This window comes from Puntigrus tetrazona, chromosome 4 (assembly GCF_018831695.1).
Source record: "Puntigrus tetrazona isolate hp1 chromosome 4, ASM1883169v1, whole genome shotgun sequence".
Taxonomy (NCBI): Eukaryota; Metazoa; Chordata; class Actinopteri; order Cypriniformes; family Cyprinidae; genus Puntigrus; species Puntigrus tetrazona.
This window is the reverse complement of record NC_056702.1, coordinates 27965102-27977500: the sequence shown is the minus strand read 5'-3', so window position 1 is coordinate 27977500 and position 12399 is coordinate 27965102. Positions and strand designations below refer to the sequence as shown.

Here is a 12399-nt window from a genome sequence, read left to right as displayed (position 1 = left end):
AAATCGATACAAATAAGGAATAATAAATATAAAAGATTTGCGCGTCACGTGATTTACCCACAGACATGGCCATGAAAACTGCATAATATAAAAATAGATATAATTATTTAAAAAAAAATGTAGGCTGTATAATAAACCTATTAAAATAAACTTTTGCGCAAAATAATACGATTTTAGCAAAAGGCGATAGGGTATCGTAATAAAGCGATCTCGAGCACTCGTATTATCGCAGCTTTGCGCGCGATTATTTAATAAAGCCGTTTTAAAATCAATAACAAACGTTCTCACGCTAAGACGCGCAGTGACGTCGTTTCCGGTTCGAACGAGAGGGTGGGGGGGCGCAAATCAAGGCGATTGACGCGCGCGCGACCATGTATGAGGGGAGCCCGGTTTGCGAAAACATCGGACGCTGCGGGAAAAAAGTAGGCACAAACGTCGTCTTACTTCGTCGCGTAAACGCGTTCTGCCAGGTTTGACCGCCGGAACGTTTTTCTTCACGCACCGTCGGCCGGTACGGCGGGAAACGTCTCGACGTGATGGACGCACCTGCCAAGCGCGAGGCCAAGCTAAGCTAAGGCTAAAGTCGAGCTCATTCACTACCAAATAAATGTGCTTAGTTAAATACGGGACTTGCGTTTCGATGTCTTTTGGTGAGCGATATTTAATTGTTTGTCGTCAACGAAATGAGCTGAGAAAAGTAAACGGGTTAAATGGCTGCGGGCCGTGTTGTTTACATACTATATAATCTAGTTTCATATAAATTACCATAATAACTACACTAACTTATACTGCAGTAAACTGCAAACTTTATTCTAGCCGTCGTGGGTATCACAAATGCGGGCATCCCGTAAACATTTATAAATAATACAGTAATAATAACTACTTAATATGGTTTCCATTCTGTTTTTCTAAAACAACAAAAGCTATCATAAATGACAGATGACTGCGTTATGATAAAGCCGTGAGTTGCCTGTCTTTTCTGATTTCTCGTGTGTGGTTGTCAACTCACTCAACTTATTAAATAAGAGGTTTATGATTAAATACTGAAGAATGGGGATCAGTGTCTGCTTATTTGTAGGGTTTTCTTTTCGGATCATAAACTTGGATGATTTCCAGCAGTTATGAATCGTGAAGCACTTACAAATCACTGATTTCTGAATGTATTTATATATATATATATATATATATATATATATATATATATATATATATATATATATATATACACACCACAGTTTTAATGTGTTTTTGTTTGCTTATTGGAAATGATTACTTTTGCTCAGCAAGGAACCGTTACAGTGGTCAAACGTGACAGCGAAGGCATTTATAATGTTACAAAAGATTGCTATCTTTTTTTTTTTAATAAAGGCTATTCTGTTGGTACTGTTGATAATATTGAGCAAAAACATCAAATAAAGTATACTCCTAGAAAACAAAAAAATATTGTATGTTAAATATATACATACACTCACTTATATAATGTATGAAAAATATAATCAGATTGATCGATGATTATTTTCTGTTTTTATAGGTCTTCATGAAGTTTTAATTGTCTCACACACTCAGCTGTAAACACCAGACGGAGATCCAAGATGCCCATTCCTCCCCCTCCCCTCCACCCCAGGTGGACCCCTCCTCCCCCACCCTTAGCCAGGTAGGTATTCTCTATTTGGCTGGTAACGTTAATGGGAACCCCAAAACCTTGCCTCAGAGATATTCACAGCACGCTCACTGCAAACCTCACCAGTCTTGGTCTGAACAAAAAGAAACGCCTGGTTTTTCCGCAGGCGAACACCACCCCTCCCAAGCTGAGCCGGGATGAAGCGAAGGGCAGGGGGGCGTTGCTCACTGATATCTGCAAAGGGGCCAAGCTGAAGAAAGTTGGCGTTGTCAATGACAGGAGTGCACCTTTGATAGAGAGTAAGTGGAAGACACCCGAGAATAGCGTGAATTTGGTAGGTCGGCAAATGTGGGACTTCACCGAATTCTGTTTTGTTGTTTTTAAGAACCCAAAGGAAGTGGCGGAGGTGGGTCCGGCAGTGGAGGGCCTTCTGCGCCGGTCCAGCCAGTGGGGGGGCTGTTTCAGGGTGGCGTCCCAAAATTGCGACCTGTAGGAGGTGATGATTGTTACAAATGTTAACTTTTGGTTTATTTAAAGTTCATCCAAACATTCAATAGTTTTGCAGTGCTTCATATGCTCTTGGTTCTTAAATGCGAATCTGAAAAATATCTGCATCGTTTAGTTCACACCAGTGATAACAGACAAGCTACACTCCTGAAGATAAAGGTTCCAAAAGGGAGTTTTTGCAGCAGTGCCATAGAAGAACTATTTTTGGTTCCCTAAAGAACCTTTCTGTGAGGTTTTTCGAAAATGTTAGTAGAAAAAGGTTTTTCTACTATAAACAACCATTTGTGGAAAGATTCCATGGACGTTGAAGATTCTGTATAGAACTATTGATGTCAATGAAAATCCTTTATTTTGAAGAGTGTATAGATTTTTTTACTTTATGGTTTTCTCAAAATTATGTGCTTATTCTTTCTGCAGTCATAATTGGCTAAAAACATGACTGTGGCATTGTTTCTCAGATACACAAAGCACCTTTCCTCAAATGAAACACCTTGTAACTGTGGTTGATTCTTCTGCTGAACCGGTTGTGTTGCAGATGGTTCCACAGGCAGGTCTGGTCTGCACCCTCCTGGGACTCGCTCTGCTGCACCTCGCCCACCTGGCGGCCACGAGGACCCCGACAGTGCGTCTCAGCAGGCCTCTCCTCCAGAGTCTGGCCGTTCCCAGAGACCGTCCCTGCCTGATCTCTCCCGTTCCCCCGGTGGAGGCAGCAGCCCGTCTACCGGCATGAAGCACAGCTCTTCTGCCCCGCCTCCGCCGCCCCCCATGTCTCGGCGTGGAAACGCTCCCCCTGCCCCGCCACAGAAAGCGACGGCGCCCTTGTACAACCGCGAAAAGCCACTTCCGCCGACTCCAGGGCAGCGAGGACCCTCTCCAGCGCCGGTGCGTGAAAATGCACCACCCCCACCAGTGAAACCTCCTCCATCACCTGCAAGCAGCCGCTCGTCTTCATCCTCCTCTTCCTCCCTGGCCCCACCGCCGCCCCCTTACCGCCAGCAGTCTGGGCTTTCCAATGGCCCCTCCAGTCCTGTGAACGAAGCAGCCCCTGAACTGCCCCAGAGACACAACTCACTCAGCAAGAAGCCTTCGGCAGGTGGACACACACCGACGCGCGGACATGCGCCACCTCCACCACCATCACCCACCCCACAGGCCACCAGACCCCCTCCTCCAGCACGAGATCCCCCGGGACGAGGAGCAGGTGAGAGATTTCATTTCTACACAATCTACACGACTGTTTAAAATGTGGATGTCATATTTTTCTTCTGCTCACCAAGGTTGCGTTTATCTGAACAAAATACAGTAAAAGTATAATATTGTGATATTTTTAGAATTTTAAATGAACACTTTTTTTACTGTAATATTAAAAATAATTTATTCGGTTATTCAAAAGTCAAATTTGTATTACTTCAGTCTTCAGTGTCACTTGATCTTTCAGAAATAATTGTAGTATGCTGATTTGACGCTTTAAGTATAAATGCTAAAAAACAGTTTTTTCCTGCTTAAAACATTTATTTTAATTTTTTTTTAACAACCTAAATATTTATAACAATTTTTTTGAAGGAGTCTTTGAGAAATAGAAAGTTCAAAAGAACAGCATTTATTTATATATATACACATATATATTTATATATAAACACAAATGTTTTGTCATCATTTACCAGTTGGTTTTGTCTTTAACACGAGGTAAATTTCATACATCTGTCACTGTCATTGTAACCACATTAGTTTCCTTAAAAAAGAACACCCTTGTCGATATAGTCTTTAAGATTAAGGCCCTTTATTCTGAGTCATGACCATTTTGAGTCTTTATTCACATAACTTCTTCATAACATCACAAAAAGTTAGATGGACTGCGAAAGCGCCATTTCAACCCCAGATTAAACCTCACATGAAGCTAAACTATATTGCATGAGTAATATCATTTGTTTACTTTTTTTAGTTATTTGCTGGTTGCTTTAACATGACTTTCTTTTGCTAGCTCCTCCGGTTCCTGGGCAGCCATCACGAAACGGCCGGGACGCTCCTCCGCCGCCTCCACCTCCTTACCGGACTCATGGCACTCCCTCGGATGTCCCGAGCCGAGGCAAGCCCCCTCCTCCCCCCCCCGCACACCAGCCGGACCCCGCCCCTCCCCGCCTATCCGCAATGGACACACTTCCATTTCCCGTTCCTTTGTAGGTGAGTCCTTCAAGCTCACTCTCACCCGCACCTGTCCTCACATCCTCATTTCATCATCCTCCGTGCACATAGAGAGGGTGATGTTTTCTCCTAACTTAAGGGAATAGGTCACCCGATAAGGAAGTTTCTGTCATCATTTATCTGTATTTCTTTGTTCTGACAAACATAATGGATGATATTTGTATATATATATATATATATATATATATATATATATATATATATATATGGTGTATATGTATATATGTATATGTGTATATATATATATATATATATATATATATATATATATATATATATATATATATATATATATATATATATATATATATATATATATATATATATGGTGTATATTTTTATTCTACTATGGAAGTCAATGGTGACCCAAAACAGCCCGTTTTGAACTTTTTTCAAAATGTCTTCCTTTGAAGAAGTTCATGTAGGGAACTATTCGAGGGTAAGTAAATGGTGGCAGAATTTTTATTTTTGGGTGAACTGTTCCTTTAAACTCTGCTCTCTTCTCACATGGCAAGAGATGGTTCTGTCAGGTGAATTACAGAAACACTCTCACAATGGCCTGTTTTTCTATTCGGGCCCTTGCATTGTGCAAAACAAATCTTCACCTGTTAAACTGGTTATAGGTCTAAAAATATTTAGATTAATTTTCATATGAAAACAAGGTAATCATTTAATGAGTTCAGAGGCACCCGCAGTCATCACATATTCAGTGCATGACGGTGCTAACAAGATAATTGTTAAATAATGTTAAATAGTCAGACTTGATTTTGGCACTTGTTGTTGCCAGATTTTGGCATTTTAAGCATTTAGCAGACATTCTTATACAGAGTGATTTAACAATTGCTTTAGCATCACATGAACATCACTTAATAAAAAAAAAGAAAATTAATTTAATTTAGATTTATTCAGTGGATATGGTTTTGTCCAGAGTACAGTACAAGACAAAATATTATTGTAATTTAAACCCTAATTTTCACATGAACCTTCAGAAATCATTATCGATAAAAGGCTATACAAATATTTCATTTTTACTTGTGTCTTCCAACAGATGATTTTGAGTCCAAGTATTCTTTTCATCCTCTGGATGACTTCCCTCCTCCAGAAGAGTATAGACACTTCACTAAGATATACCCAAGCAAAGCTAACAGAGGTAAGTCTCAATAAATAAACGATTCATTCTGGCAGTGTGCATCAGAACCACACACGCTTCAAAAAATGTAATGCAAAAGACTCAATGCTTTTCACGTTCAGTATCGCAAGATTTTGCCGAAGGCTTTTGCATGATGGTTAAGACTATGGGCTAATACATGATTTTTGAGCGTGTCTCTGTTTGTTTAGCAGTAATGCGAGGAGCCCCTCCTCTGCCGCCCGTTGGGAGGTAAACACTGTGACCGGTCGCTCGGGGCTGCATCGGCGACGAGGGTTCTTCACACAGACCCATACGCTCATCAACAGACAATCTCACACGCACATCTAAAGACACAAAGCCTGCACCTTATTAACAGCCATTTCCTCATCGGATAACATTCCTCTACGTACAAGCAAGCTCCATCGTATCACTTTCGTCCGGTGCGGAAGGTCGCCTTCGCTCAGAAAAGAGTGAGATGAAGGAAAGTACTGCATTCCACCGTCAATAACGGCCAACTTAATATCGTTTTCCTCTTGTATCTAGGTAGCATCGCGCATTTGATTGGATGTGCACTGAGAGCTAGAAGTGGCCGTCAGAGCCTGTATGTAGGCGGAGCATAGCACTTGAAACGGGAAGCGGAGAGCATGTCCCTGGAAAATGTCTTAACTTCTACGTCAGGCAACGCGTTCGATGTTTTGTTGGCGGTTTTTCCTCTCATTCGCGACCCCGTGTCATGCACTGTGAATAATCACTCGGAGCAGGCGGCGTCTGAGTGTGAGCCGAACTGTAAAAACTGTTAGCTTTAGATGTTTTGGTCTTTTTGTCCTGGTCGTGCCCCTTTCAGGGAACAGCCATTATCTTTAAGTTCTCTCAGGGGCTTTGTTGGACTTCATTACCCTCCGGTAAGTTTGTGAACGAAAGGTCCAAAAGTGCCAACAGATGCTCTGCCATTAATAAATCAGCATGGCTCCTTCAGTCGTAACGCATCTTCCTTTGGGAAACCGGTAGGTTGATTGCCTTCTATCGTTTGTTCTAAAGACGGACCATGGGATTTTAAAACGTTTTTTTTTTTTCAAGTTTGGAGTCGTCGTCCTGCAATAATCCTCGCACTTTGTGCCGCATTGTGAGTCTTGGCTTTTGTCATTTTCCCGTTGCAGAACGGCACGGCTATGCTGCTTGCGTTATCGTTTGAAAGCAGGCCTTGTCCACATGCTGCCTACGGAGCGGTTTTGTAGAGCGGCGGTTGTGTCAAAGACAGCCTTTGACGGTGTGTGAACTTGATCTAGGACTTTCGTCGCTTCGCGGAACTCAAGTTCAGTGCATGCTGCTTTTTTTGAGACAGACCTCCAATATAAACGTTGGGTAAATTTGCATGTAAAAACGCAAAGTTTTACTTCATTTTCTTCAGTTTTTTCATCCGGTCTTTGGATGACAAGATCGTAATCAAGCGTTCTGGAACGGTTGTCTTATACTATATAGTATTGCTGCAGAAATGTGGTACCTAGTCATTTCATTACCGCTCATGTTCAACTAAGTTTCAGCCTGCTGATAACCACATCCCAGTTTATCCACAGCTTGTTAGATCTTCCCGTTTATACGTTCAGGTTTGTTCTTCAGAGAATAGACTGCATTGCAGATCTACAGAAGAGCTAACTGTTCATAAATGGAGTATAGATTAGATGGACAGTAGTAAACTCGCTCCCACCCTCTTTGTTGTTCTGCCTTACTGATTGTGTCGGTACGGGATTTGTAAAAAAATAAAAAAAAAAAGGAAAGAAATAGTGTATTTACGAGTACATAGAAAGATATAGTAGTGATAGTTATTAATCTATTTTTAAGTTGTAAAAAGCTTGTAATATAGTAAATAATTTGAGGCAAACATAGGATTCGAATGAATTCTCGGACTAATCGTTACTGGATAGAATGTCCTCTCACATGAATACGGCTGAGGAGGTTTTCTTAGACTAATACTTGTCTTTCTTCGCCTGCTGTCCGCCGGCAGGTGTCAGTGAACATGTCTTTAGAGGAGCATAACTTACTCACATTGAGAGTAGACGACTGTCATTGTCACCATTCCATGCTTAACTAAAGCTTATCCACACCTGTTGAAATAAAGCTGAGGAAAAAACATGGCCCGAGAATGTACGTGTCATCTTTCAAGAGCAGAAGTTGATGTCATTTTATAAAGTAAATAACTAAGAATAACAGTGCAGAAAACTAGTTGAGGTCGAATTTATGGTTGCCATACAATAAAATGACTTTATCAAATGCAGCCTAAAGGAATGTTAATATAACAGCTATAAAAGCTAAAATTTGAAAAATAAACACCTGAGAAAGTTTTTGGCTCCTCCCGCCTTTTTGTGTACAGGCTGTGTGATTTACATGGAGAAACTGATTAGATTTATGTTATGACACCTTGCAACAGTTGATGGTGCTGGCTTGTGTTTCTTAAATGAACACAAGAACATAAAAATCACAAATGCAATAATTAAGTAACTGACAAGAGGTTATACTTAAAGGTTTTTCATAAGTTTTTTTTTTTTCGCACCTAAATGGGAACCCTCGTCATGTCCGTGTCATAGTAATATCCAAAACTTATGCAAAATATGCAAAGCGTCATCTTCAGGGCCTGTCCCGTCGGGTGCGTCAGACATGGCCCTGTAAGGAGGACTCTCAGGACGCACCTGAGTCTCGCGCGTTCTCTAATGGGTGGAGGTAAGTCGGAGTTTGTTTTGATTTGATATTTTCTGTTGAAATAGAAAATGCATACAATTAATAGTTGAACCTGCGTTTCTTTATACCCCGTGGAAAGACAATCGAGTTATTTCGCGTTGGGCTATTTGGAAATCAAACATTTGTCGCGCAATAGTAGCGACCTGCTGTCAATTTAAAGTTTAAAAAAATGTTGCCTTTTAACTATTTTAATGTAAAAACAAAAGTTGATGGAGTTCAGCCTAGCTTTCATCCAGTGCGTACAAATAAGGAAAATCCAATTGCATGTAAATGTACTGGTGATGCACGGAGGACGGAGTAGTGTCGCTTTGGTAGGCTATACTTTCACTCTCGGAGTGGGTCCTGTACTCACCCGGCTGCCAGTTGACCCAAACATTGATCAGAGGTGCCCGGCGACATTGCCCAGAAAGTTCCCAGCATCACCAGCCCAAGGAAAACTGGAAGAACCGCATCGCGAAAGTAGATTCATTTTAAACCATAAAGCTCCGTTCCTTTAATATACTAAACCTGGAAGATGTCGCATCAGTTTAGTTTTTCTGTAAGTTATACAAACATACGTTTTTACAGTATAATTATATATTTAGGTTAAGTAATGGGTAATATTAACCTATACGTGCTCAGGCTTAATGTTTGAGAATTATGCATATAATTAGCAAAGAATTCCAAAATGAAATGTTATTGAATATTTTGCCATACGACTCTGATCACTTATATATTTTAAAGCCAATTTTATAATTTTTCACCCTGGAGCACAAAACTAAGAAGCATTAGCAAAACGCAGCAAAGCACAGCATGGTTCAAAATAATCTAATTTTCTTGTATGCCAAAAATCAAGGGGGTGAAGATCATGTTGCATGAAGATAGTTGTAAACTTCGTATCGTAAATAAATCAAAACTCAGCTTTTAATTAGTAATATGCATTGCTATTTGGATTAACAGCGATCGTTTGCTGTTCGTAGATTTCACGTCTGAAAGACGCATGCGCGTGATTTCCGGTCGTAAATTCATTCTATGTGCAGGTACGCGTATCGAAAAAATGATGGTAAGATTTAATTTTCATAAAAGAGGCCACAGATTTAATCTCGACTGCATACAGAACCCATTTTTAGATTTTAGATGAGATATACACACATACACAAACATCTCAATTTGAAATAAACTAACCTTTATGGCTGCTTTTGTGGTTCAGGGTCATATATTTTAAGCCAAATATTAATCCATTTTACATTTTTTCCCCCCCTGCGTTAGCGATGGACAAGACAACGGTCACAACTATTTCAAAAACCACTCAGTACATTACAATCGCCATGTTCTTAATGGCATGCTTTACCATCTACATGTGCTGCAACTCAACCAAACATTTGTTCGGCAAATCCATCGCCGCACGCGTCCAGATAAACAACATCAGTGCAGAAACTTGCCTCAGTGTTCTTAAGACGCAGAACTACAAGTGTGCCGCGAACACCACCCCGGACGAACATCTGATAGGAGCGTCTAAAGAGAAAGAAGAACCAGACACACTTCTGTTGATCTGGATGTGGCCTTTCCGGGACAGATTTGAATTGGCACCCTGCAGTTCGGCCTTCGATATCCATGGCTGTCGTCTAACGGATGACAGAGATCTGTTTAACCAAGCGCATGGGGTGATGTTTCATCATAGAGATATCAGTAGGGATTTATCCAACATGCCTCAACTCCCACGACCAGCTTTCCAGAAGTGGGTATGGTGGAATATGGAGTCTCCGAGTAATTCGTATCCACTTCCCTTGCTAAAGGATCTGTTTAATCTGACTTCAAGCTACCGATGGGATTCAGACATCCCAGTGCCTTACGGTAGGATCACGTACACCAGAGAGGAAGAGAAAAAATACACCATCCCAAAGAAGGACAGATTAGTTTGTTGGGTAGTAAGTAACTATAACCCAGACTTTAAGCGTTCACAATACTACACTGAGTTAGTGAAATCCGTTAAAGTGTCGGTTTATGGCAGGCAGTTCAACAATGCAGTTAATGGTGAAGAGTATACAAATTTAGTGTCCAGTTGCAAGTTCTACCTGTCTTTTGAGAATTCCATCCATAGAGACTACGTGACCGAGAAGCTGTTCAATGCTCTGGTGCTGGGTGCCGTTCCTGTCGTTCTTGGCCCTCCCAGAGAAAACTATGAGCTGTTCCTGCCGAGCGAAGCCTTCATCCACGTGGATGACTTTCCGTCCGCAAAAGAACTGGCCGAACATCTGAAACTCCTGGACCAAAATGAGGACCTGTATAAACGGCACTTCACCTGGAGAGAACGTTTCGTTTCAAAAACAAACATCTTTGGTCTTGAACACGCCTGTCGGATCTGTGATCATATTAGAAGGAATAAGCACTATAAAGTGGTCAAAGATCTCAACAGCTGGTTCTGGAGTTGAGGGCACTTTAAGAGACGCTGATCACGAGTAAGACCTTTCGGTAACACTTTACAATAAGGTGCCATTTGTTAACATTACTTAATATATTAACTAACATGAACTAACAATGAGCAACGCATTTATTACAGTATTTATTCATCTTTGTAAACTTTCGTTCATGTTAGCTCACAGTGCATTAACTAATGTTAACAAACACTACTTGTGATTTTAATAATGCATTAGTTGTTACCAACATTTAACCTCCTTTAGTTTTAACAGTCAGGGTAGTAGGGAGATGTGGGCCACCTTAACATGTTTACTGTTCCAATGTCAGTGCATTATGTTATTTTCTGCAGAATGAAGGATAAAAAGATATTATTATTATTATTTTATTTTTGTGTGTGTGTGTTGTAAATAAACTCACCTGCCAATCATCCATGCACTTTAACAGATGATTTAAACTTTCATTTATTGTTGTACTATTTTTATGCAATGTAACTTAACTGATGTTAAAATCAAGGTGACGTCAAAAACTGTGACGATGTTGATTTGCTGTAAACGGAATGTCAAACATAACCCATACGCACAATAAACTGGTTTTAGTGTGGGACCAACTTCCATATTTTTAAGTTACCCTGAAGAAACCATCCAAAATGAATTTAAAAGGATTTTAATATTTGACATCAAACCCAGAAACAATCTTGGAATGTTTTTTTTAGTTAAATGCAAACCTAAGATATTTTCACATCTTGTTCTATGACATAAAACACATTGTGATTTAAATGGTTTTTTTTTGACTTGTCTTCAAAAGGCTTTTGATAACCCCGGTTGAAAGGGACATTCAGATGGACTCCTTCACACTCTTTTATAGCCTCATTTGTAATCACACTATTCCAATCTTTTCCAATTCAACCTTTCAGGGAATATTTGATATTTGAGATTAGAAAGAACTGTCAGGCATTCGACGGCGGCGCTGAACTCGTGACTGTGGTATTAACTATAAAGCTTAAATTTAGTTATTACTTTTTAAACCTTTAAAATGGATAAAAGTGGCATTCATTTGTGAAGATGATCATGATGGACAAGGCATGAAAGAATCCTAAACCTTTTTTGTGGATGGAGTCATGGATAGACCATCTTCGGGGATGGCCTACTAAAGTACTTTCAAGCCTTTTTCTTTAAGAGGAAATGCAGTTTACGTAACAAGTGGTTAACCACAGAAAAGACACAAACTTTGCCACAGAAATGTCAAGTAATTCAGGTTTGACTGGATCATGTTGGGTTTTTCTGACGACTGATGAAGGCTGTGCTGATATTCTGGGAAAAAAACAGCCTAGTCGTGAATGTGATGTTGGCTATGAAAGTTAGAGATAAAGATAAGAGTTTAAAACGAAGGCCAACGACATCTGCTGCTTGGTCTCTCCATTTCTATTGATTCATGATTCAGTCACTCATTCAAGCCTACTCGCTTTTTTGAATGAATTAGTTGAATCTCACTCGTAAAGATTGATTATTGATAATAATATATTAAGAGATAAGTCCGTTTTGGATTCTCAGAGAAGTACTGTAAAAAAACCTATAATATTTAATATGACTTCATTAATGAACATACTTTTTAAGGTCCAGCAGCACTGAAAAGCCAGTATGTAGCTAGTCTGAAACATTGGTTAGGCTAATTTATTCGTTCTCGAAATTTAATTGGTGCTAATCTGGTGCTAGCCTCATGCTGTCTTGGCAAGGTCTTATCTAAGGTAGCCCATAGTGTTTGGTCCCGTTGGTTAATTCTACGCAGTTATCACAGTGAGATGTAGACTACC

At 40.1% G+C, this 12399-nt stretch overlaps 2 protein-coding genes across 3 annotated transcripts; both read left to right on the top strand.

Annotated features, from left to right (window-relative positions):
* Nucleotides 1-325: 325 nt before the first annotated feature.
* Nucleotides 326-7591, top strand: wipf2b (WAS/WASL interacting protein family, member 2b). Its single transcript, XM_043237704.1, is given in 9 exon segments — nt 326-650; nt 1532-1658; nt 1788-1920; nt 2007-2117; nt 2664-3329; nt 4110-4232; nt 4235-4309; nt 5379-5480; nt 5669-7591. Coding segments are annotated over 8 exon segments (1320 nt in total). The 5' UTR covers nt 326-650; nt 1532-1592; the 3' UTR covers nt 5713-7591.
* A 140-nt stretch (nt 7592-7731) lies between these two features.
* LOC122343310 (4-galactosyl-N-acetylglucosaminide 3-alpha-L-fucosyltransferase 9-like) lies at nt 7732-11192 on the top strand. 2 transcript variants are annotated; one of them, XM_043237697.1, is made up of 2 exons: nt 7732-8174; nt 9441-11192. In XM_043237697.1, exons 1-2 carry the CDS (start codon nt 8057-8059, stop codon nt 10601-10603), a joined length of 1281 nt encoding a protein of 426 aa, XP_043093632.1. In that variant the 5' UTR covers nt 7732-8056; the 3' UTR covers nt 10604-11192. The 2 variants fall into 2 exon arrangements, with proteins under 2 accessions (XP_043093632.1, XP_043093633.1); XM_043237698.1 differs by lacking the exon at nt 7732-8174 and adding an exon at nt 8181-9234.
* Nucleotides 11193-12399: the final 1207 nt, after the last annotated feature.